The sequence below is a fragment of the Platalea leucorodia genome (genome assembly GCF_965183815.1).
Source record: "Platalea leucorodia genome assembly, chromosome: W".
Classification (NCBI taxonomy): Eukaryota; Metazoa; Chordata; class Aves; order Pelecaniformes; family Threskiornithidae; genus Platalea; species Platalea leucorodia.
Window position 1 is genome coordinate 32131766 of NC_138859.1, and position 27757 is coordinate 32159522.

The 27757-nt window shown below is 43.3% G+C and overlaps 1 protein-coding gene across 1 annotated transcript in view; it reads right to left on the reverse strand.

Annotated features, from left to right (window-relative positions):
• Positions 1-27757, reverse strand: part of LOC309601925 (BDNF/NT-3 growth factors receptor-like) — a gene marked incomplete at both ends in the record, with an annotated part of 46713 nt that overhangs the window by 4516 nt on the left and 14440 nt on the right. The window contains 3 exons of the mRNA XM_082335181.1: positions 2232-2466; positions 7738-7910; positions 15394-15524. Of these exons, the coding sequence (XP_082191307.1) occupies positions 2232-2466; positions 7738-7910; positions 15394-15524 (539 nt within the window). The remainder of the gene's footprint in view (positions 1-2231; positions 2467-7737; positions 7911-15393; positions 15525-27757) is intronic.

The following is a 27757-nucleotide window of genomic DNA, read 5'->3' on the forward strand; positions in this document are numbered from 1 at the left end:
CTTTACACTTTCATTCATCCCTTTGGGCACTTGTCTGCCTCTTTCTCTCTTCATCCAGACTTTTGTCTTTTACTAACACCTTTCTTCACTTTCCTTTCCTGCCTTATTCCCTCTCTCACATCCATTATTGTACCCTTTTTACTGCTCACACTGTCCCTTTTCCTTCCTCTCTTCTCCCTGGTCCCCACTCAGCCTCCCTCAGCCTCTGGATAAGAGAAGACAAAGTGACAAAGAGAGAGGGAGATGTGGGAAAAGGAATGAATGTTGATGATGGAGAGTCAGAGAGAAAGGAAACATGAGAAATGGAGTGTATCAGTTGAATGAGGGGCTTTGAGAGGCACTCAAGCATCCCTCCCAATCCCATCCCCCAGAGTTTCCTCTGGTGAACCCCTGGTTTCTCCAAGTCACAGGTCAGGCAGGACAAAATCTTGGCCTTGTTCTAAACTCCTGCTTCATTAGGTGGAAGCTTTGCTCAAGTGGTCATGTGTCAGAATCAAGGACTAAACCCAGAGGTACATGAGCAGGTGAGATGATATTAGAGTCAATACTGTACCACATGCTCGTGCCAGGTTTCAGTTGTCCCCAGGAAGCCCTTAGGATTAGCTAGCTTCGAACCTTTTTTTTTGCATTTACTTTTTCTGCAGCAGGGAGTAATTTTTTTCTGTCAAGGCCTTTGCAAACATTTACTATTAAGCATGAACATTCATTCTGAAGTATAATGATGAACATGGTAAATAAATTCAGTCTTGTTGAAATACAGAACAGAGACATGCCCCCAGGCCCAAAAGTATTGCTCATACAAAATCAAGAAACCCTGGCCTTTGGTGCTCACTGATGTCCTCTCAAATACAAATATAGTCAGAGATTACTACTCTGTATATTTATCCAAGTTATGAAATGAAGTCATGCTTGTTTTACATTGAAGAAATAGCTTGAAGTGCCAAATTTCTAAAATAACAAAACCTAAGAATCTGGTTTGTATGTTTACTAAATACTAGGTGTGCTTTTTATAGAAGGGACAAAGAACAAAGGAAACTGCTACTTCTTAGCTATTAAAAGGGGAGTGAGAGAGCGGCTGGGTGGGTGTCTGGCAGCCAGCCAAGGTCAACCCACCACAAAAGGCGATCACTTTTCAGGCATTGTAGAAACACTGGTGCCAAGGGGACACTGTTCTTTTATAGACACAGCAGCCCGATTAAGGTGGCTAAGGAATAGGCCTTCATTTTATCTATAAGGAGTTCACTGGTAACAAGTAATGTGCGAGGCAGGTACAGAGAATGTGTTTAAAGATTCTGAGTAGCTTATGTTACAGGATACAGCTCTAGCATTTATAAACTAACAGCTTGGCCATGGATTGCCTCCCCCATGCTACAAAAACCTGATAACTGCCACTCTTACTCCAGTTCCACCCATGAAGTTAACACACATGGTATTGAACAGCAAATGCTGTAAACTGCATGACTTGCCACATAGTACAAAGCCAGCATTAACAACAATAATCACTGTACACGGTTCTGTCTATCCCAGAGATCCTAGAAGCACTTTGCAAACTTCACAGATCATTTTACGACAACTGAGCTCAGGGAAAATGGCCAGGGCCAGAATATGAACAACCGCCATGGGCTATCCTTACCCACCACTGAGTTACAACCCTCACCAGAGTGACACAAAACAAATGTTCAGCCATAAACAGTAAGACTAAAGAACTGGCTTAAAGCAGGAAATGCTTGCTGTCAGCAAGTAAAATAACTGTTCCATCCAGTGCTGCTGACCATTATATCTATTTAAGTAAACTGAAACATTATACGATAACCAAAAGTTACAATTTCCATTTGTCTTACAAATGTATAAGAACATATGAGAGTTGGGCCAAATTTGATTACCTTCTCTTCCTTTTTATCTGCTGCTTCTTCACTACAGCCCAGCAAACATGCCAAACTTCTGCCCAGAGTAAAAAACTGTTGTATGATTTATTATTAGAAAATAAAGCCAACATATGTAAACAACAGGACATGCCAATCTTATTCTGATTAACTCTCTCCAAATTTACCAAAACTAATACCAAAACTGAGTAATTACCATGGGTATTTACTCAGAACCAGCTTCTCCATATGCCAGCCCCTAAATCATCTCACAGAGACTGTCCAGTGTAAAAGTAGAATCAGTCACATGAATGCAGTAAGATGACTGAACAAGACCACAGTTATTACTGATTATAGCAGTTCACTTACCCTATAGTAGTCTGTGCTGTACACATCTCTAGACATCCCAAAATCCCCAATCTTCACCAGCAGGTTCGCACCAACCAGGCAATTCCGCGTAGCAAGATCCCGATGCACGAAGTGCTGTGATGCCAAGTAAACCATACCAGCTGCAATCTGCTGGGCAATGTGAAGCATCTGGGATTGAGTCAGTTCAGCAGGACGGTTGCCTTCTGCCATCAGTACTGCATCTGGTCCATGTGCCCTGCACCAAAATACAAGCCAATGAAGTAATAGGCCACTTGTAAGATAGAGAAGTGAAAGGCGTTAGTGGGCCCTAAACCACAAAATTGTCTCACTCAAATATAATGACAAAAAGGGCTATAAATTCACTGGTGAAATAGGGGAGAATTTGCCTTCTGAATTTTTTTCCTTTACTGTTTTCTTTCATGGTGAGAAAGACAGGTAATTTGAAGTGTGTCACGCAATGGGTAACATATTGCTTAGGGAAATAAGGCAGATGGTTTATAACAATATATCTCAGTCCTAAACCACCACCTTTCTCCTGTTCTGTTCCAGTAACTAACTTCCTTCTCAGGTGCCATATGAGAAACAAGTGCAGCAATTTTAGATTTATACTTCTAATTTCCCATCCATATGCACAGCACGACACTGTTTTTGCTGATTTCACCACTGAGGGTGAGTTCTGCCCAACACAGGAATTCTCAACAATGGGAAGAGTTGGAACAACTAAAAAAGTCCAACTCCAGTCTAGTTGGAACTAGACTCCAACTAGACTCCAACTAGTCTAGTTGGAACAACTAAAAAACTTCAGAAATAGGAGTTTTTCAAGATCCAGCAATCCTTAAAAGACATACTCATTAACTGACTCATGAGAAACTCCTACACACTCTAGGGCAAAGAAAGCCCTTCTGCATTTAGAAGGCCCAACAAAGCACTATAACATGTGTGCCTCACCTATCTTAACAGTGTCACATCAGTGACATTGATGTGTCACAACAGTGTCACATACATATGTGACATCCTGGTACCTTGAGGATGCAGGTATCAACATTGGGGTACTGAGGAAGCTGGAGGAAGTGCTCACCAAGCCACTTTCAATCGTTATCAGCAGTCCTGGCCAACCGGGGAGGTCCCAGTTGACTGGAGGTTACAAAATGTGACGCCCATCTACAAGAAGGGACGGAAGGAGGATCTGGGGAACTACAGGCCTGTCAGCCTGACTTCGGTGCTGGGGAAGGTTATGGAGCAGATCCTCCGGAGTGCCATCACGTGGCACGTACGGGACAATCAGGTGGTCAGGCCCAGTCAGCATGGCTTTATGAAAGGCAGGTCCTGCTTGACTAACCTGATCTCCTTCTATGACAAGGCGACCCGCTTAGTGCATGAGGGAAAGGCTGTGGATGTCATTTACCTGGACTTTAGTAAAGCCTTTGACACCATTTCCCACAGCATTCTCCTGGAGAAACTGTCTGCTCATGGCCTGGATGGGCGTACTGTTCGCTGGGTAAAAAGCTGGCTGGATGGCCGGGCCCAAAGAGTGGTGGTGAATGGAGTCAAATCCAGTTGGCGGCCGGTCACAAGTGGTGTTCCCCAGGGCTCAGTATTGGGGCCATTTCCGTTTCATATCTTTATCAGTGATCTGGACGAGGGGATCGAGTGCACCCTCAGTAAGTTTGCAGACGACACCAAGTTGGCCGGGAGCGTTGATCTGCTGGAGGGCAGGAAGGCCCTACAGAGGGATCTGGACAGGCTGGATCAATGGGCCGGGGCCAACTGTATGAGGTTCAACGAGGCTAAGTGCCGGGTCCTGCACTTGGGTCACAACAACCCCATGCAACGCTACAGGCTTGGGGAAGAGTGGCTGGAGAGCTGCCTGGCGGAAAAGGACCTGGGGGTGTTGGTCGACAGCCAGCTGAACATGAGCCAGCAGTGTGCCCAGGTGGCCAAGAAGGCCAATAGCATCCTGGCATGTATCAGGAATAGCGTGGCCAGCAGGACTAGGGAAGTGGATATTCGGAAAAATTTCTTCACTGAAAGGGTTGTCAAGCATTGAAACAGCCTGCCCAGGGAAGTGGCTGAGTCCCCATCCTTGGAGGTATTTAAAAGACGTGTAGATGTGGTGCTTAGGGACATGGTTTAACGGTGGACTTCGTAGTGTTAGGTTAACGGTTGGACTCAATGATCTTAAGGGTCTTTTCCAACCTAAACGATTCTATGATTCTATGATTCTATGCCTACATGTACCATTTTATGTCAAGCATTACTAGCCACTACTTAGCCAATTAATCAAGTCATCTGACAGTTATTCCTTATTTGATACACACTATAATATTCTGAATTGCTCTTTTTATCCATCCCATTCGTCTGGGTTTACAGAAGCCTGTTTTTATTCCTTTCCCACAGACTAATCTTTCATTGACCACCTCTGCCCTGATCTCCTGAACTTTTTTGAAAAAATGCCCTATAACCAATTTTTATGTTTTCTCAGAAGTCCTTCCTTCCTACAAAGAGGAGTTTCAGAGTCACCTTTCTAATCAATAGAGGTGAGGTGTATCCTTAATTTGTCCCTTGGGGAAGGGCACAGGATTTTGGAAGAGTTGCAGATTAATCAAAATCTGTGAGATCAAATCTGACACTGCCCATTAGAAATATGATATTAAAATTGCCCCAGGGGAAGAACTTCCTGAACAAAGTGACAGGTGAAGGAGGGTGTGTAGCATTGCTGGGATTGCACCTGATACTAGGCAAAGAAGTTAATTGCACTTGTTCTGCCACAGGCAGACATACAGTTGTTACTTGGGGGCTGGGGGGAATAAAAGGGAAGATATGAAATTCCCAATCAAGACTGAGAGGCAAATTCCTATTGAAAAGCATTGTACCTCTTCATTGTACTGATTTTTTTTAATGACCTTTCTCAAGCATGAAGCTCTGAGTCTGCTAAATTAGAGAGCTCTTCCTCTTTCACTAGCTTTCTTGAGGAGCTGGTCTGTATCTAATGAAACTTTTGGATTATTTTAATGCATCTTGCTTATCTTCTTGGTGCTGGCTGTGAATTAGGAGCTCCTCAGTATCTGCAATAGCCAGTAACATTGACAGAGAGTCCTTTGGATCCACATCAGTCTCTGCTAGCCAGAACAAGCACAAAGCAGGCATAACTTTGAGGCTGTAGTCCTAGATCTGAAACAGCCTTTGGCTGCACACAGGCAGCAAGCACCTTTGGGTTAAATTTCAGATTCATTTTTCCCTGACAGCCTTTGGTGGCGCTGCAGGGTAAGAAATACAGGTTTTTACAGCCTGTTTGCAATTAACCTCTGATCTGCAGCACAAGCTATGGCAAATGTGGTAGGAATAACAAACTGGAGCTTAGGTTAAACAGTTTATCCCAGTATAATCATTTTACATTGTAAAGACAAGGGCTGATTAATAATTTAAAAAAGGAAGAGCTAGCGTAGGAAATATACTGTCTGCTAAACTACCTTTCTGTACAACAATTCGAAACCAGAGTTAGGAGATAAGAAAAGGCCAATCAAAAAGAATCAAAGAATAAGCATTTATCATGATGACAATGAATCAGCTGCAAATTTGGCTTGTTCTAACGGAAATTTGGTACTCTGAAAAAGCAAACTGAAGCTCTCTTCTGATCCACAGCAGAGGTCTAAGGAGGTAAATGCAAATGTCCCAATGTTGCCCTGACAATATACTTAAATCCTCTGCCAGAGAGAGAATCATCCAGGAAAAGTAGTGTTTGCTCTGCATCCTCAGTTCAGCCCCTGCTCTCCCCATCAACCCTGCCAGCTCTGCCAATAAGGGAGGATGCTAGCTGATGCCTTTTGCTTTTCTGATGTGGCTATTTGTTCACTGGAGGTTAGAAGGACAGCAAATTCATTTCACAAGGCTATCAAAAATGGCGACACTACCAGTCACTAGCAATTTCAGTCAGATACAAAATCCAAACCCATTTAAAGGGACATTAGTTTGATTGCTTTACAGCTTTGTCAGTAGCATGCATTACACAGATATCTTTCCAACATGGTGGTGTCCCCTAGTTATCCTTAGACAGAAGAGATCTCAGGACATTGAAATGCCTTTGTGATACCCTGTCATGGTTTAACCCCAGCCAGCAACTAAGCACCACACAGCCACTCGCTCACTCACTCCCCCACAGTGGGATGGGGAGAGAATCGGAAGGGTAAAAAATGAGAAAACTCATGGGTTGAGATAAAAACAGTTTAATAATTGAAATGCAATGAAATGAAATGATGATAGTAATAATAATAATAATAATAATAATAATAATAATAATGATAATTTGTAATGAAAAGGAAAATAACAAAGAGAGAGAAATAAAACCCAGGAAAGACAAGTGATGCAAAAGAAAACAATTGCTCACCACCAACCGACCGATAGCCAGCCAGTCCCCGAGCAGCACCCCCTCACCAACCTCCCCCCTAGTTTTATTGTTGAGCATGACATCATATGGTATGGAATATCCCTTTGGTCAGTTGGGGTCAGCTGTCCCGGCTGTGTCCCCTCCCAACTTCTTGTGCACCCCCAGCCTACTCGCTGGTGGGGCGGTGTGAGAAGCAGAAAAGGCCTTGACTCTGTGTAAGCACTGCTCAGCACTAACTAAAACATCCCTGTGTTATCAACACCGTTTCCAGCACAAATCCAAAACATAGCCTCATACTAGCTACTATGAAGAAAATTAACTCTATCCCAGCCAAAACCAGCACATATCCTTTGACGGAATCGACATAGGAGGCCTTGAATGAACAGTCCCTTATGCAAATGTTTTTTATGTAGGTGCTAACGTTGTCTCTTAACTCTTTATTTTTATGTCAACAAGTGCAGGCTAGAAGAACTTGTACATGCACAAGGCCACTGGACATAACTTACTGGTTTATGAGTTATCTATTCTTGTGAACCTTATGTATCACCTATTTATTTATGACTGCTTCACTACCAAATTTCAATTCCTGAAGAGCTTTTAAAAAAAAGCCCTGAACTAGCCCCCAAGAAGTAGTAATTTCCATTGCACTGAAGTTTCCAAGGCTCAAAGTTTTCTTGCTGCAGATTAATGGTACCCTTTCAAAACACTGAGAGGAGGGAAAGTAGATTCTCAAAAGCTTTTAGACACCTACAGGTAGAGATAGGCGCTGAGTGGGTTCTTCCCAAGTGCTAGCAGAAAAGAGGCAAGGAAACAATTACTACCGCAAGTTTTATAAACAAACATTTCAGAATATACTGAAATATACTGAAAACACTTTTCCTTTGGTTCCCATTCTTTTGGCGGAAAGTGTAAGGATTAACTTACTAGTACTTCCAAATAGGTAAAGAAACAATAAACCCCACATCACAGTACACAAGATGAATCAGCAGAGTGTTGCACAGGTTTTCACTCTTAGGTGTCTGCATTTTTCAGTGAGAGCAGTTAATTTGGCATTAAGTACCAGCAATGCCTACCTTCTCTGCCCACTTCTGACTTTCCAGCACAACACGTTGGTGGATTTACCTGAGGAATTTGTTAAGATCTCCGTTCTTCATATACTCAAAGACCATGATGAGTGGATCACCCTCGACACAGACACCATAGAACTTGACGATGTGCTCATGTTGCAGGTTAGTCAGCAGCTCTGCCTCACGGTGGAAGTCCTTGCGGGCATTGTCACTGGCATCCTTCAGCGTCTGGTGGAGGAAAGGAATATGTAAGGAAGGGGAGATGTTCGCAGAAGGCAGCAAACGTGGGAAGGCACTGTAAGGGTAAGATAAGGACACTACTGTGTAAAGGATGGAGAAAGTACATTCTTAGTAACTGGTTTAGCAATGTAGATGTGATGCAATTGCAATTAAATAACGGTGGTACAATTTTCACTCCCCTGCCACACATCATCCCATACAACGATTTTTATTGTAAGAGGATGCAGGAACACTCGTGATCTTACTGTGCCAAGTGTTTTCCAAAAACAGAACAAAGAAATTCATCTTATCTGAAAAACATACTAGTACACACCTGATCTATGGCCTTTAGCATTTATCTCAAGCAAAACTCTGGTATCCTATTGGTATTTACCTTTGTTGTAAGTTCCTTAAAGTAAAGCTTTGTTTGCTTAAAATGCTTAGCAGGAGTGTAGATGCATTCGTTATTTATTATTAATGTTGTTGCTGATGTTGGGCCTTACAGTATGCTATACATATTAGGTAGATTTATAGAAGGGTACATCCCTGGACCGGACCAGAAATTACAACCTGAGACCTCAGCCAGAAACTCCTTTGGAATTCAGTAAATCTACTCATATGTCTAAGATTAAGCATATGCATAAACAACTGGAGGGTCAATCTTAAATTGATGGACAGAGAGGAAGTAGATGCAGAACAGAATTTGGGGGGGTTAATTTTATTTTTTCCCCATTTATACAGCTTTAAAAATCTTGCATATTTTCATTTTACAGGAAATATATCAACACTGGATCAAATGGGAGGCTTAAATGTTGTATAATGAAATAATGCTAATTTAACTCACACGCAGGCAGTTTTAGATCTCTCCTCAAGAACTACGCTTCATGAGCAAGGAAATACTTTCATGCACCAAAAAACCCCAATTCTGACACCAGTTAAGTAAGGAATAATCATAAATAGCAATAAACCACTGCTATGTTCTACCTTCAAAAGGTACAGTGGTTGCACTATATTAATTCAAATAATATTTTTAAAATAGTAAGAGAATGGTAACAGGTTACCAGTGCTCACAAATTGTTATTCACAGAAAGCGAAGGCTGGGGTCTCTACCTCTGTACTTTAACTACAATTAGACTCAATGCAAAGGAAGATGAGACAAAAAAGTAGTTGCTTTGCCTTAACTAAAGATGTTTTTTCCTGGTCATCTAGTCACATTATTTTCTATCCCTAATTCATATAGAGAGCACAGGACCAACCACACTCATGAGAACAGACACAGAACAAGTTGATACAATGCAATGGTTCTGCCAACAAACCCAGTTCTTAGCTGTAACAAAGTCATGGTTTGTTCAAGGTTTTTCTTCAACAGACACGATTCTATCCACTTTTCTAGTATTATACGTATGCATGTGTGAATGAGGGGCTAAAAGACAACTGTCAGAGAAAACACTTGCTTTACTTATGAAAGTGCAACATAGGTCTCCAAAAATGAACAGTTACCATAATAAGGTCCAGATGGTGGGGCAAGGAGCAGGGCAGACTGAACAGCCACCTACCAAGTTGAGGGTTTTTTCCCTGTGGATTTCAGGCTCTATAGATCCCAGAGGCAATAAAAATCTGTCATGCCACAAACACCCCTTCTCTGAGGGACCCTCCTGTGTTTTCTGGCCCAGAGCTCCTCTTCTGCAAGTTTTACCAATAATGATGCAATAAGGATTTTGGCTGCTTCACAAACTATGATACAGCACACAGAGCTATATCCTCTAAGGTGGATATCATATCATCTCCCCACCTATGGTCCCCACACGGTCATAGCTGAACCAGGTGAGAACTGAATTGGAACATGTCTTCCAACCTTTCCAAGCTCTGGGATGATGCTTTAACATGATACGGGCACTGACCCACAGTCCAATCTACATTATAGAATGGAATCACCATTGAGAATTCTGTTGCCACTTGAGTTTCCTCTGCTGTTTTCATGTATAAAGCAATTGGACTGTAATTCTTCTCAGTAACAGAACTAGGAAAAACAATTCATATAAAAACCATTTTTAAATAATAGCAACCCGGAGGAAAAAAAAGCTGACAGGGAGAAGCACAGGCTCGTACTCTTTCCAACATACTCTTTCCCTGGAAAGACAGTAAAAATGCTGAAAACTTTGTCCTGTGAGGCTGGCATATTGTATATTTCAGAAAGTGCTTTTTATCTCACAGAAACAGCGAAATTATCATATGACAGAGCAGTTGCCATGGCAATTACACATTTTCTGTCAAACAGCAAAATGCAGAAAGATCTAAACCCAGGTAAAACCCAGACAGGGTTTCTGCCACCAAGGGGTGACTGAAATTTCTGTTACCCAACATTGCCAAGTCCCTTTTCATTATTTCATGCAGCACACAGAATAGACAGAATGCATGAGAGAGCGCTTACATAGTCAGGCAAGGAGGAAAGGGAAAAGAACAAAAATTAATAAGCGCACAGAATTTACATAGAAATGACAGAGTAATGCATTTAGCATGTTCTCCGTGCAGGGGAAAAATAAAACCAAATAAAACTATAAGAGCACAAGAGATATAAAAACATAATAATAATAATAATAATAATAATAATAATAATAATATTTATAATATAATAATATAAAAAATATATTTTCTTATATAATATAATAAAATATATTATTTATATATTATATAATATATAATATATAATATATTATATATTATATAATAAATTATATATATTATAATATAATAAATTATATATATATTATAATATAATAAAATAATATAAAAATAATAAAAAGCACTCTCACCCATCCATGGGAGTTTTGCCTGAGTAGGAACCGAGAGACAACTCCATGTGCATACAACCCTACTCGGCCAGAAGCTAAGGAGGAGAGACACGCTCCCTTGGGCAACAGAGGGACTCCCTGGCTGTTACAGGAGCTCCACGACCACTGAATTCAGCCTTTTCACACATAATAGATGGACCACTACTGCACACTTATTCTCCTTACTCCTCTATGGGCTCTTTGTCCAGGTATTCACTTAGAAACTGGTCACTGCAGATCTGTGCTCCATAGGGAATGCAAACCTGTAGCTCCTCAATCCACCCCCGCACCATTGAGCTGCATCTACAAGTAAGTCAGAGCAAGAACAGGGGAATCTGGCTCTCACCAGCATCAGTATGACTCGGTAATGAAATTCTCAGGATACCTTTCCTTTACACTCTTTCCGACTTTCACTGTGAAATCCTTACTACTGCTCCCCATCACCATACAATAGCTAAGCTCAAGAAATGAGGGGTGGCTTTGACCCTTATCTGAACTAAGAAGTTCTGAAGAGTTGGAAACCTTTAGTTTTCCTCCGCAGGTGCCGTGGAAATGTTCTTCATCTTGTACAGGCAGCACTCTACTACAGTTTTTTCTGGAACTCTTAGCTCCTATATAATTTGCTACAGCAATGTCAATATTTCAGATATTTGATGCATTTTGAGTCAGATGAAGTAGCTCCTGTGAGGTTCAGTGCCAGGGTTTTTAGCATGCTTGTACAAGGCTGCCACAGTTGCCCAGCAACCAGCAGGCAAAAATCGACAGGCACCCTGGTGAATGAAAAGAAATGCTGATGAATCTCTGATGAATCTCACACAGGTGACACAATGCTTCCCCCAGGCCAGCTCACTCAGCTTTCTTGCTACCTAAATCCTTCTATTACTCACCAGTTATAGATTTCCATTGGCCATTGCACAGGGACATTTTTATTTTGGTTTCACTCAGGAGGCTGAAGCTCTCTAAAGCATTTGCTGTTCATGGAGACAACCTACCCTCAGCTGCTGGCATTCAGGACTGCTCCTCTAGGATGAAAAATCTTCACATTTTTACTGGGCCAAACCCTGTGCCCAACAGGGGGATCTGGACACAGTCATCTGTCTCGCTCTCTGCATGCCTGTGAGGTCCCATCCCTGATCAGTGAGAGTACTGCCCTCAATTTTAACTGGAGCATAACTATGAGCTATGCTTTGTACCATGATAAAAAACGGCCATGAAGTGCCAGGAGATCAACCATTTGGCTATACAGGGATCAATCTAGTTAGTCTAGTTAGCTAAAAACTCACTCTTTGACAGGGACCAGAATCGGATCTTCAAGAGTTGGTGCAAGAAACTGAAAGTGGGAAGTGTAAGGGTATGTGAAAGGACTGTGTCTGCTCCTTTAAGGGTACCTGGTCAAGGACCTTTTTTCAGTGCAGCAAGGGAAAATCGGAAAAGGAGGAAGCCATAAACAAGAACATACAGGGACACAAACCTGACTGTCACATGATAAGGGAGACAGTGATGAGAACCAAACTTGGTCAGTCACACTAATTGATGAGGGCATGTGAGAGTGTGCGAATATTTATTCCAGCAGGTCATCTGATCAGGGATATTGTCAACTGGGAAACCAAGGGAAAAGCGGGAAGCCAGAAACCAAAGTACACCAAGGCCCAGACCTGACAAAGCAAACATGGAGGCAATGACAAGAAACAAACCTCACCAGTCACACTAATTGATGGGCTATCAAGAAACCACAGACGTCACTTCAAGTAAAATAGACATAAAAGGGTATAAAAGGGGCCAGTCACGTGAAAAACAGGGGCAGTCTGTACGCTTGTCTGGCTGAGCCCTGTGCCTGATCACCGCAGTCTGTCCTATCATTTTATATTTTCTTATTAAATCTTTTCTTAACTATTTCTCTGCATAATCTCACTCTCTACCCCGTGTGTATGTGTGCTTGCAAGGACTGAGTGCCAGCTTCTGGTGAGACCTGTATGTGCGTGAGTGGAATTTGGTGCTGTCTACTGGAGTCAGACCTGGGGTGTAGGCACCCCTGGCCTGTGGTGTCAGCTACTGGAGCGAGTGGGGGTCTCTTGCCTCCAGCCACTGGGGCAGGAATGGTGTGTGTTCCCAAAACCAGCTACTGGGGGGGACCGGCATGAGTGAGGTGGGTGAGGGGCTCCTCACCGGTGGCTGGAGCAGGACCGCGGGTGCAGGCTGCTGGGGAGGGCCGAGTGTCTGCATCTTCCCCAAACCTGGTGTGTGTGGGGTGTGCATGTGTATGCGCTAGCAAACTTTAAGCTGGACTAGCCAGCGAGTAGGGGGGCCTCGGGTCCGGGCTGGGGTATCAGGCAGGCGGGGTATCTGTGCTGGTACGCCCGGGGGGACTTGCAAACGTGGAGTACATGACGGACGAGTGTGTGAGTGCATGCATGTTTGCTAGCGAGCATCAAGATGGACTAGCCGGCGAGTAGGGAACCGGTGAAGTGAGTAAGGGGTCCAGGATCCAGGCAGGGGTGCTGGGCAGACAAAGGGGCCATGCCAGTACTCGAGGGATCTGTGAATGTGTGTGTGCTTGTTTATGTAGAGCGTGTTGTGTGTACGCTTTCACTAGTGAACTTCTATCTCTACCAGCCGAAGAGGAGGAGGGGACTTGGCTGTCTATGTTTATGTTTTATGCGAGTCCTGTACATAGGTGCTGTTGAAGGCAGCACCTTGTCTGTGGCAATCTGTGCAACCGGCTGCGTCAGTGTCCGCTGTGTGTGTATGTGTCTGTCTGTCTGTGCGTGTGTGTCTCTGGGATACCTGCGCAGCTTTGTTACTGGTTGAATCTGCAACTGGGAAAGCGGCAGCTTCGTCCCTCAGCCTGGGCAGAGACCCCGAGTCCCTGGGCACTGGGCTGGGCTCCAGGGGCCAGGCAGGAGAGGTCCTGGGCTGGAGCGCCTGGAGAAGGCAGCTGCACTTCTTACATCACCTAACAGGCATAACTTGTCCACAAGCATAATTCTTCCTACTTGTCCTTCCATGGCTACATGCAAGTTGCTTATTAAGGACACTGTAAAGAATGTATTTGGGGGAAAAAAATATATACTGTTCCATAAAAATGATAGATTTGTCATCTAAGCCCATGAAGACATCTCTCCCTTTAAATGCTGAATGATCTTCATTGTGAATCACAGTGAGAAAGAGCAGCAGATAGAGAGTGCAGGTACAGCATTTTAACAGCAGCTGAAGTGCTAGGCTCCATTTGGTCAGGATTTTCAAAGGGAGCAAGTGAATGGAAAGGCTTTTATTTTGCTACCAAGCAGTTCCCTGAAGTGATAGAGGAGAGAAAATTTTCACTCTAGCTTCGCCAAAATACAGCAGAAAATTCCGTCAGTTCTAGTTTTGTCATCTCCTCTCTCTTGCTTTCTCCTGTCTATATATACCTTCAGGGCTTCATTTTTTCTCGCCAGTCAGCATGAGTGAACAACTCCAAGTATCAAAAAGCTTGTAACCTTGGCAAACCTAAAAAAACCCGCTATTTTTGATGGAGAAAGAAAGTACTCAACAAATCCATCCTCTTTTTGTGTTCTCTCACTGCCAGATCCAAAACTCTGATTCTTGTTTACAATTTCAAAAAGATTATCTGCTGGGATTCTTTTACTGTATGGTTTGATCCAAAACGTACACACAGTTGCCTAATTGCGAATGGACAGATAGTATTATTTTCTGATCCCTAAGCACAGCCTAGATTCTAAAATGTATATTCTCACTGCCTTAAATGAGATGATACTTTAAATGTTGAACATCTTGTTCAGCTTTCAGCAGAACACAGATAGAGACAGAAGACTGTTGGCAGGGAGAATTGGCAAACTCTTAGTAGAGTATGGTTTCACTGATATTGTTTTCTAGTGTGCATGTACAGCTGAGGATGACAATTGACCTCAGTGGTTCCATTTTGAGGAACAAAAAGGCTTGGCACGGTGAAGCAAGTCTGGTGTGCAAGCTCCGAGATCATGATGGAAATCTTCTTACTTCTTGGTAGATTCCCAATGTGCCATGTAGTCTGTGCCTTTCCAGGGTTCCAAAGAAATCCTTCCCCCCCCCCGAAACATGAGAATTATTCTGAATACTGGCAAGTCCAAGGTTATGGTTGTTTTCACATAGTTTCCTTTTCCTTTGGACTGTATGTTGGGAGGGTTGAATGGAGAATAATCAAGAATCACTCTTCAGGGCCTGAAATATCATGACTTCTGGATTTCCATACAGCCAGTGTTTAACAGCACATGACAATATTATCTACAAGTTTTTTTATAACATTCCTGGCAGCCATATTAATGACAATTACCCACAGACAATTTCAAAGGTTGACTAAAAGTATTGCATGGAAAAATATGCCTTCTTTGACCAGCAGTTATACACATAGCCTATTCACTTATCATATCTTAGCTCATAAAAGATTTTGCCCCTTTGTGACACTGTCAGTTTCTTCCTTCGCCTTATGAAATTCAGCTCTCATTTTATAATCCACAGCAAGATCAAATTTCATGTTCTCTTAATGCTCCATTAGCCTTGTGAACCCCTCCACATATATTAGAGGAGTTACATGGGGCTACGGAATAGGCAAACGTGATCCTTTACAAATAAAATAGCATTAGCTGCAACCATGAATTAATAATGGAAACCCTAGACTCTTTTACCTTCACTGCCACCAAGATCTTGTCCTGCTCAGGACAGAGGTTATAGCATTCAGCCAGAAAGACTTTCCCAAAGGCTCCTTCTCCAAGTTCTCTTTTAAGAACAATATTGTGGCGCTTGATGTGCTGAACAACTGTGAACAGAACACAAAATGGAGGTCAAAAGTGAACTGCAAGGCCACAACAGGAAGGGGTCTGTGCTTACGGCCACATGGAGACAGGTTTGCCTGTACAGTGCAGTGCATATCATGAAAAGAATCAATGTGACTATATGTCATTCATTAGCACTTTGTCCAAAAAGAATGTGTTAATATATTTATATTTGGAACGTAGTGCATTTGCTGGATAAGAAGAAGACGTAGAATTAAGAGTCATCTGGGAAAAAGCTATTTATCATTGTGCTTGGATGAGTGCTGTAGAGCATACATATGCTGCTGGGTAAACAACCCAGAGTTTGGGATATATTCAGATGTGGACCAATCTCAGGCTCCGTGCTTGACCACATGCATCTTCCAAACTGAGCATCCATTTACTTAGAAACTACCTTATCTCCATTACTAAAGAATGTAAAAAGGAGTGCTGCTATTAACAGCAGTGGAGAGAAATGACACAACCTGTCCCCCTTGCTATCACCAACTTTGGGGAAAGGGGCCATAGTCTATGAAAGGAAAATACATATGTTCCAAATCATAAGTCTATGAAGATGCAACCTCAGAACACTGCATATTTCCCTAATAATAACATGTACACATGTGAGGTGAGCCTGGTGCTGGAATAAACTAGAAGAGAGACCCGGGATGCCCTGAGCCACCTCCAACATAAGCCTAACAGGAAGGCAGCGCTCCTGAGAAGCACACCTCCACAAGACTCAGCTGCCACTCAACCAGGCACCAGAAAACCCACTGCCAGCATGAAAACAGGCTCGCTGCACATGCTCTGATCCCATGAAGGGATGCTGTGGGGCCCTGAGCTCCCAGCTAGCCACTCCCAGTGTGCCACCACTCACCTGCAGGGCTCGGTAATGCCAGAGGTGCAATGCCCAGCTGCCTTCTCACAGGCCAGCATGCCACTCTGTCTCTTATTTCCAGGGTGATGACTAAATGTGCTGTTTTCAAAGGGTGGGGAGAGACTATTAAATACTTCAGTGCTGACATTTTCAAACCATAACAGAAGATAAGCTATGAACGAGGCCTTTGCTGTAGGGTTCTTCCAAATGAGGCTGGGGGCATGGGTCTGTAGAGGGTACAGAGCCAATATTTATTTAGCTTTTTAGCTTCCATTTTGACAACCTCTAGAGCGCACGGCCTACAAACAGGAGTACTCAATGTACCCTGCACTTGGGTGATATGTATCTTTAAGTCCTCTGGATCCCAGTATTCCCACTACTCATGCCAATACCCTTTGGCTCCAACACTCTATCAGACACAGACAGAATTGCTGTGATCACATTCATTTCATATAACAGCCAGCCTGTTGGACAGCACAGTATGGAAGAGTGGCTATTTGCAATGTTCCAGGCCCACAAAAACCTGTTCCTGCCATTGCTGTGATTGCAGGGTGAGGCAATTATGAAAACAGTCCTCCTTTGTATGGCAGGTCTCATTAAAACTGAGAAGCCATGCTTTGAAATAATAGCAAAATAGACATTATATGAGACCACAAGTTACAAACATTTTTGATTCTTGTCAAACTCTGACCTACTGTAAAATTAAGTTCTATTATGGTAAGATACGCGCGCGCGCGCGCGCACACACACACACACCTCTTTTTTTGGCCAGCTGCTCAAATGCTGAGCAGCTTCCCTACAGTCAGTAGGAATATACTCTTTATTTTCATTTCCTTCTCAGCACCGGCTTTTTAAATAAAGCATAAAATACAGTTAGCACAAGAGACAGGCCTGAACCAAAACACATTTTTTCCTCACAGATGCAAATTAACTGGCTTACTTCACCTTTACTAATATTCATAACAAAACTGCTGACGCGGAAGTCACGGACACAGCACACGATCAATATGATCAAGCAAAATGTCCGTTTATTACATACACAGCTTAGTTAATATAGTTTCTTGCCTTCCTGATCATGCATAAACTTATCGCTAATTGGTTAACTATGTTTGGCAATATGCTGTTCATGCGCTACTAGCAATATTCTGATTCGTTCATAACAATAGTTCACACGCACCGCCCGCTTCTCCCATATCTTGTTTTCAACATTGCAAGCCAATAGTTTCTTCCTCTTAATCTGCTTGTTTCATGTCTTCCAAACCGCAGTCAACCTTCGCAGCATCCTTGAATTCCTCTTGCGTTAAATGCAGATTAAGTCCACATAGTCTGAGTCTGGGTTGCTCACTACATGTCCTTGGTTTTTCAGATATCCCACAAATCCCCCTTTTTGTTTTTGAGCAATCCAGACTCCATTCATCATACGCTCCATGGCTTTCATGCAATATTTAAAAACACATCTTAATATAAGTATAGTTAATAATAATAATCCCAGTAATAATATAAACCCATGGATAATTAGATCTTTTCCCCAACCTGAAATGCCTAACCCAGCTAACCATGAATTAAAACCTAAAGAGCTAGTCTTTCTACAATTGTTTTATCTGCTGTCCAGAAATCTAAATCTGACTTAGAATCCTTTGAATATTTTTCAATACTTCTTCAAGATCTGTGGGTTTGTTTTTTAATATTCAAAATCATTGACGTCATTAGCTATATCTCTGCATGCATGCCTGATGGTGGAGGAGTTACAAACATACTCCCACTCTTTACCGCCAATCGGAGTCCCCACTAAACATGTCATAAATGGGTTGCCTGCATTTGCTGCCGCTAAACAGATTGAATCTTGCCCTGTTTTATTAGCTAGAGTTACCCAAACATTTGTACGTGGTTGTACTGAAATCCATGAGTGACCACTACCAATGATGGAGAGGAATGACGTGAGAAAACATATCATGGTAACTCCTGTTGTGGTCCCGACTCTTCTCTCCATGGTTTCACCCAGCGGCTAGGCACCCACCTCGGACCTTCGTCTGTCAAAACACAAACATATCCTCGACCTGTCATCTTAATTTCTGCAGGACACTTCCATTCTCCAGTTTTTAAGTCACGATATCGTACTTTTACCGATACTGAATCGATCTTCTGTATTCCCGATTGAAATGACATATGGTGTATAACAACTGGAGGAGATTCACGGTCCCCTGTTAACCGTAAATAATTTAAAACGTAAATCGCTTTTGCAAGACGTTCAGCAGGGGCTATTTCTCCCCCCTTTTGTTTTTGCAACAGCGATTTTAACGTAGCATGTGCACGTTCTACGATCGCCTGTCCTGTAGGAGAGTGTGGTATGCCTGTGATTCTGCGAATGCCCCACAAGTGGCAGAAATGTTCGAATGTTTTAGAGATATATGCAGGACCATTATCTGTTTTTATCTCTTGAGGAATCCCCAAAGCAGCGATGGCTGCACACATATGTTTTACAACATGTTTGGCTGTTTCCCCGTTTGAGCAGTGGCCCAGATTGCATGCGAATAAGTATCAATGCTAACGTGTACATATTTTTGCCATCCAAACTCTGTGATGTGGGTGACATCCATTTGCCATAATTGTAGGGCTCCCAGACCTCGAGGGTTGACCCCAAGACCTAAACCGAATCCTGATTTTTGGCAGGCAGGACAGGATTGGACGATGCCTCGGGCATCTGATAGTTTTAAATCAAATTGTTTCGCCAATACTTTTGCAGATTGATGTAAAAATTCATGAGATAAACGGGCCTGCTCAAACAGGTTAATATTTTGATTTTTCCAGATGGTAGCAACCAACTTGTCGGCTATGTTGTTTCCAATCGACAAGCCTTGATCAAATTGATGGCTACGAATATGTGTCACAAAATAGTGTTTAGTGCGTTGATTCAATAAAAATAAAAGTTGCATTAATAACATATATAAGGTGTTATTCTTCAGTGATTTGATCATAGCGCGTTCTAGGCGCTGTACCGTTCCTACTACGTAGAGCGAATCTGAAATTACATTTAGAGGTTTGTCGGGCCAGCGTTGAAAGGCCCATAACACCGCTCTCAGCTCGAGGGTTTGTAAAGAGTCGGCGGTATGACCTGTAAGAAGTTGATGATTCCATTGATTATTGTCATACCAAGCAATAGCAGCTCATTTCGATTTTCTTCCAGCATCAGTAAATACTGTAAGCCCTTCAACTGGTACTTCTGATCTATAAGGGATGTCTTCAAAGTCCTGATTTTGTAAAAGCGGCAAAATTTTCGTGGAAGGATAGTTATTGGTTACAGTACCTGGATATTCGGCTAAAGCAATTTGAAACATTTCTGATGTTGCTAAAAGCCAATCTAAATAATTCTGTGCTATAGGTACAAACAGGGTTTCAGGTTCTTGTCCTGTCAGATCACAAATCCTTCTTCTACCTTTGATGATCATATTAGCTAATAGTTCAATCCGTGTACAGACGGTATTTTTTGGCTGATAGGATAAAAATACCCACTCTAAAATGTTGATGCGTGGGCTATCTATTTGGATTATCAGTCCTATTAAGTGTTTTCGGTTGGGTGATGAGTTAACAATTAAAAATTGCAAAGGCAAATCACTAATTTTTCTTTGTACAACTGTTGTCAAAACCTTTTTTATAATGTGATCCAATGCCTGCTCTTGTTCCTTCGTCAGGCTTCGTCGTTCATCGGCTCTGGTTGAGGTTCCCAACAGAGGCATCAAGGGAGCTAGATCATCGTTAGTTATTCCACTAACTGACCTTACCCACTGTAAATCTCCCATTAGTTTTTGAACATCTGAGAGCGTCTTAATGTCTGTTTTGAGTATGATCTTCTGTGGTCTGACTGTGCTCCCAGTAATTGTCCATCCTAAATATTGCCATGGATTTTGTCGTTGTACCTTTTCTGGAGCAATTTTAAGACCTTTCGGTTCTAAGGTTTCTGTTAACCTTTGTAAAGTTCCTTCCACATCCATTTTTTCTCCAGCAATTAAGATATCATCCATATAGTGAAAAACTAGTAAAAATGGATGTTTCATTCGGAATGGTTGTAAGGCCCATGCTACAAAATTTTGACACAGAGTAGGTGAGTTTTTCATTCCTTGAGGTAGTACCACCCAATGGTATCTTTTTGCCGGTTCCTGTTTATTGATTGATGGTACTGTAAATGCAAATTTTTCTGCATCTTCAGGATGCAAAGGAATAGTAAAAAAACAATCCTTCAAATCAATGATGAGTAAGTCCCAATTTTCTGGGATCATCACAGGGGAGGGTAATCCTGGCTGTAATGCCCCCATATTTTGCATTACAGCATTCATCGCTCGTATATCATGCAACAATCGCCATTTTCTAGATTTTTTCGGGATGGTAAAAACGGGTGTGTTCCAAGGGCTTGTGGAAGGCACAATGTGACCTGCTTCTAACTGTTCTTTAACTAAATTTTGTAAAATATGCAGCCTCTCCTGTTTCAGCGGCCACTGGTCTACCCACACTGGCGTTGTCATAGTCCAGGTGAGTTTTAAGATGGGCTGCTCAACCATGGCCGCTCCTAAAAATGCTGAGTTACAAGTTTGGCTCCCATTTGGGATAATATATCCCGACCTATAAGAGCTACAGGCAAGTGCATTACATATGGCCTTGTGGTAACAGTGGCACCGTCTTCAAAATTGAATGCTATCAGTAATTTGCTAATCATCGTGCATTGTGCCCCCCCGACTCCCACAACACTGGTAGCTGCAGGTACCAGTGGCCAATTACGAGGCCATTTTGTGATAGGGACAATAGTTACATCTGCCCCCGTGTCAATTAACATTGACAGTACTAAAGATTGTCCATTAGGATGTCTTAATGTCACCCTTTCTTCAGGTTTTCCCTTGGCAATATCTATTGCTAATAACACATTTGGTACTCCTGTGGATCCAAAACCTCCATGCCCACGTACAATTGAATGCGCTTTAGGGACACACGCATGAAATGGTATTAATTGAGCTATTTTAGACTGTGCTGGTATTGTAAGTGGTGGCGTTAAGGTATATACCATAATCTTTATGGTTCCGCAGAAATCCGCATCGATGAGTCCTGGTACTATAAATATACCTTTTCATGATATTGAAGAACGGCCTATGAGCAATGCACTCAACCCATGCCCTAGAGGTCCTTGTTGATCTGAATCAATTAATTTAACCTCAGACGTTGTTAAGGTTATGTCTACTGCTGTTGCCAGGTCCACTCCGGCGCTACCGGCTGTGGCAGCTGCGCAGCGGTCCAAGCACCCTGCACTTGTGTCTTCACGCGTGGGTGTGGCGCGCTCCGCGCCGTGTTTCCCGATTTTCGACACTCTTGGGTGTCGTGATTATCTTTTTTACAATTCGTACACCATTTTTCTTTCCAACCCTCAGTATTAATTGGACTCCTACATTCTTTTTTAAAATGGCCTAGTTTTCCACAATTAAAGCACTTCTTGTCCTTTTTTCCCCCTTGCTTTTTTGATACCAACGGCTTCACTGCTGCACCTACAGCTGCAGCCATAACCGTAGCCTTTTCTTGTTCTAACATTCGCTCAGCAGCCTCTAGCAACTGTCCTGTGCTGGATCCTCTTGGCAACACACTGAGTGCTCTTTTTGTTTTTTCATTAGCGTTATCAAAAGCAAGCATATCTAAGAACTTTACTTTCATTTCCTCATCCATATCTGGATGAGCCATAATTGCAGCGTGCAAACGATCAATAAACTTGCCGTACTATTCAGTGGGTCCCTGCCTTACAGCGGTAAAAGCAGGTCTAATTTTCTCATCATGCACGTTAATAAGAGCTTTATAAGCTAACTCCTGACTCAATTGCAATGCCTCGGTAGCAAACTGCGCTTGCCAATCAGGTCGCGTAAAAGGCCCTGCGCCCATTAACATTTGAGCCTGGATTCCAAATAACGGATCGCCTTGTTGTCGAGGTATTGAAGCTGCCCTATCACAGGCAGTTTGCCAATGTTGGAAAAATTGTAGTTGTTGCGATGGTGGTAATAGCATTTTGACAATCATTCTAGAATCATAAGGAGTTAATAACTGTGCTGAAAAAATGTGCTGTAATATAGATTGAGTATATGGTGATTTTAAACCATATTGAGTAACAGCGCTTTTCGCTTCTTTCAATATTTTCCAGTCCGGTGCTTCCCATACACCTCTCCCGTTATTATCAACTACAACAGGAAAAGCCATGGGTAAAACCTGTCCCTCTATCATGGCATCTCGGATAACACTTTTCCATCGCATTGACGGATCCCCAGCTCCTCCCACCAACATCCCTTGCCCGAATACACCCCCCACCCCCCGATGGTTGTTGTGGTGGCAAAGACGGAAAAGCACCAGTTTCCACCGGTGTCCTAGTTGGAGCAAAAACGTTGGGTGCTGACCGTCCTGGGTATAATGCGGACGTTGGTGGGTTTTCTGGCGGGGCCGCCAATTGCGCTTCTAAAGTCTCTAGTCTTTTTATCAATTCCTGTAATTCAGCTTTCTCCTCTAGAACACCATTGTTTTCCTTCTCCTCTTCGCCACCTGGTGGCAAAGGAGGGTAAAGTGAGGTGGTCGCCACCGGTGAGGGAGGTCGATTTGGTGGATCAGCCTCATCGTAACTCGGAGGGCGGTCCGACTGTGGTACATCGGGCGATGGTGGAGTAGCCTCCGCAGCGTTTTTTTCTGGTGACTGCACTTCGGTGGTGGTGGTAGCTGCAGTTGCAGTCCCTGCTAGGATCCGGACCCCTCCTGCAACGCGGGCTGGGGTCGCTGCAGGGATTGTCGGACCCGAAAACAACATACTGGTTGCAGAGGTGGGCCCGCCCCCTGGAGTCAAAGCCGCGAATGCCGATGCAGCGACTTGCCGCTCCTCCCCCATGCTTTTTAAAGTTTCATGAATCAATCTCCACACAGTGGGGAATTTGCTCGTCTCTTTGGATCCTTTACTTATTTCTTCCCACAGTTCTGCCCCTATTTTCTCCCATGTCATAGCATCAAAGGCAACTCCAACCGTGGGGATCAAATCCTTTCCTTTTGCCCAGAGCAATAATGCTTTCAGAGTAGACGAGTCATAACTTATACCTCTCGTTGAGAGGATATGTTGGAGGAGCTTAACCACCGCTGACTCTTCTTTTGTCATGGTAGCCCCCATCTCCTCCCCGGCCGCTCACCTGATCAGGGTGAGATTCCGCCTTTCGCGCTAGCGTCTCCCGAGTGCCGGGGCAGCGCTCACCTTCGGCCGGCTTCCGCCCCCTCCGTTCTCGGTTTCGTCAGAAAATCCAACCCCGATCTGAGGGTCCCTGTTCGGGCGCCACCTGCTGACGCGGAAGTCACGGACACAGCACACGATCAATATGATCAAGCAAAATGTCCGTTTATTACATACACAGCTTAGTTAATATAGTTTCTTGCCTTCCTGATCATGCATAAACTTATCGCTAATTGGTTAACTATGTTTGGCAATATGCTGTTCATGCGCTACTAGCAATATTCTGATTCGTTCATAACAATAGTTCACACGCACCGCCCGCTTCTCCCATATCTTGTTTTCAACATTGCAAGCCAATAGTTTCTTCCTCTTAATCTGCTTGTTTCATGTCTTCCAAACCGCAGTCAACCTTCGCAGCATCCTTGAATTCCTTTTGCGTTAAATGCAGATTAAGTCCACATAATCTGAGTCTGGGTTGCTCGCTACATGTCCTTGGTTTTTCAGATATCCCACACAAAACAAATATCAAGGCTGAATTACTGTCCTGGAGTGTTACCTAAATACAGAATACGTGATATACATCTCAAACATAATTTAAGCAGAGGGTCCAGATATCATGGCTCATATCAGGCCTGAAATGTGCTGCCATTGTGCAGTATCATATAAGTTGCTCTGCTTTCCTTCAGTTTTTCTAATTGTTCATGTATCGTGGTTTAACCCCCAGCCGGCAACTAAGCGCCACACAGCCGCTCGCTCACTCCCCCCCGGTGGGATGGGGGAGAGAATCGGAAGAGTAAAAGTGAGAAAACTCGTGGGTTGAGATAAAGACAGTTTAATAGGGAAAGCAAAAGCCGCGCATGCAAGCAAAACAAAGCAAAGCAAGGAATTCATTCGCTACTTCCCATTGGCAGGCAGATGTTCAGCCATCTCCAGGAAAGCAGGGCTCCATCACGTGTAACGGTTACTTGGGAAGACAACCGCCATCACTCCAAACGTTGCCCCTTTCCTTCTTCTTCCCCCAGCTTATATACTGAGCATGATGTCATATGGTACGGAATAGCCCTTTGGCCAGTCTGGGTCAGCTGTCCTGGCTATGCTCCCTCCCAGCTTCTTGTGCACCTGGCAGAGCATGGGAAGCTGAAAAGTCCTTGACCAGTGTAAGCACTACTCAGCAACAACCAAAACATCAGTGTGTTCTCAACATTATTCTCATCCTAAATCCCAAACACGGCACTATACCAGCTACTAGGAAGAAAACTAACTCTATCCCAGCTGAAACCAGGACATCATGTCTCAACTCACAGGAAATAAGTCAGTAAATAGTCCCTAATACTAACAGAGGTCTTGAATTACAGCTAAAGATGCAGGGATTATTTTTTAAATGAAAGCCATTCAAAACTCTTTGGTTGATTACAGTTTTACAAATGTTTCCCTATGCTTGCATTAGAAAAGTGTGGCAAGTTGACTGACTGTAATTATATTTGGTTGTTGCGAGGGAATCTAATTATGGTCAGACCAGTCCATTTGAGTGGGAGGAGATGGAGACTGTGAACAGTTTTGAAGATTTCTTTTCTACTAGAGAGGCAGGACTCCTTTCCACCCGAGTCCTAGAGGCCCTTCCATGCCTCCCAATGCCATCGGGAGCCAGGACAAGAGGCAACGGTGAGGGATTAGGAGCTGGGCTCCCAGACAGACAGCCTAGCCCAGATTTTTCCCCTTATGGACATCATGCGGGCTTAAAGGCCACTGTGACCTGTACTTTAAAAAATGCTTACTAATAAATGAGCCATTATTTTTTGCCAGCATTAGAACTTGCCTTTCACCAGCTGTTCTCATCAGGGCAGAGACTGAAACCATGAGGTCCTGTTTTGTTCCTGTTCATGTTCAGCCAAAACTGCCATTCGGTCCTACCTCTCTGGGGATTTCTCTTTCCCTCTACTTCCCCAATAGCACTACAAGGCTGTCTCCCTTCCTTTACTAGAGAGAGAAGTTTAGCTCCACATTACAAGTGTCATCATTTTAAAATGCTCATAAAACCCATTAACTTTTGTAGGCAGAGAGCACGGATAAAATCCTGGCCTACTGGAGTCAGCAGCAAAACTCCACTTCAGTAGAGGCAGGTTTTCATTTCGTTCTCTTTAATACTGCCATCAAAGACCTGGTGATAAACAAACTCAACCTCTTAAATTTTGTTTGGGTCCTCTCTGTTTTGAACACAGAACAGCACCAATGTTTATCCTAGTGGTAAAGAGACTTTTTTGTCAAGATCCTGGAGGACTTCACAAACGATGCAGAGTAAAAATAAATAAGAAACATGAAATACTTCTGAACAGTACACTTACAGCTGCTGCTAAATGCTCTTATATAAACCAAGCATTTAAATAAACAGCCTGTCCCATACCAAACTGTCAAATGCAAAACATAGCAAGCCGCAGAAGTGATCTGTACAGAATATGCTTGCAACTTGTCACACTCTGTCCATCCCTGTTACCTTTCTGAGCTGAACTGAGTTACTAAATAAATAAAAAATGACAGTAAATGTGACTAAATATAAGAACAATGTAAGTAAATCAAACACGTGATGTGATGGAAATATGAGCTAAGGAAAAAAAAAAAATCCATTTAGCACACTCAGGGCCAAGCCATAATGACACTGTCATCAGTGGCAGGAGATTCCAGCAGTAGATACACTGAAAAATTCAAGTCAAAAGCTGCTTTCAGTTAATATCCGGATACAGCAAATTATCTCTTAAAGTCCAAGGGATTATCCTCGATTTACACTGAAGAAACAAAGCAGAATTTGGCCAAGGAGGTGGCATAACAGAATTACCAAAGACGTGGTCTCATAACATTTTTTCACAGGCAAAGATACACAAATGTTCAAAGGGTCGTTATATATCTTCCGCCTTTTGGTTCTAAATGGTGGTTGCCTTTGAGCTGCTATTTGTACTTTTAAAAATCACTACCTGTAGGCATGGGCTTTCACCCCCCCAGGAAACCTACCTTTGATTGTGAAGCTGAACAGAGAGGATCACACCACGTTCTGGACTGGGTCCCAACAAAATGGGCAGCTCAGGATCACCTCACTGCATTGAATTCACTGAGTTGGATGTGACTGATTTCAGCCACAGACAGCAAGACATTCAACGGTACAAGTGTAAAAATGTTTGTGTGCTTAATTAAAAAGCGAAACGCAGTGAAAGTGTAAAAGTGCTTTTTCCTTGGTCACAAAAAATAGGTCTAAACATTTTACCGCCATATAGAATCAAACGATCATAGAATGGTTGGGGTTGGAAGGGACCTTTAAAGATCATCTAGTTCCAACACCCCTGCCATGGGCAGAGACATCTTTCACTAAACCAGGTTGCTCAAAGCCCTGTCCAAACTGACCTTGAACACCTCCAATGATGGGGCATCCGCAGCTTCTCTGGGCAACCTGTTCCAGTGTCTCACCACCCTCACCGTAAAAAAATTTCTTCCTTATGTCCAATCTAAATCTACCCTCTTTCAGTTTAAAACCATTGCCCCTTGTCCTGTCACTACAGGCCTTGGTAAAAAGTCTCTCTCCATCTTTCTTATAAGCCCCTTTAAGTACTGGAAGGCTGCAATAAGGTCTCCCCGCAGCCTTCTCTTCTCCAGGCTGAACAACCCCAACTCTCTCAGCCTTTCCTCATAGGAGAGGTGTTCCAGCCCTCTGACCATGTTTGTGGCCCTCCTCTGGACCCGCTCTAACAGGTCCATGTCTGTCTTGTACTGGGGACCCCAGAGCTGGACGCAATACTCCAGGTGGGGTCTCCCGAGAGCGGAGTAGAGGGGGAGAATCGCCTCCCTCGACCTGCTGGCCACGCTTCTTTTGATGCAGCCCAGGATACGATTGGCTTTCTGGGCTGCAAGCGCACATTGCTGGCTCATGTCCGGTTTTTCATCCACCAGTACCCCCAAGTCCTTCTCTGTAGGGCTGGTCTCAATCCATCCATCCCCCAGCCTGTATTGATACCAGGGATTGCCCCGCCCCAGGTGCAGGACCTCGCACTTGGCCTTGTTGAACTTCATGAGGTTTGCACGGGCCCATTCCTCAAGCCTGTCAAGGTCCCCCTGGATGGCATCCTTTCGTCCAGCGAACCAACTGCACCATT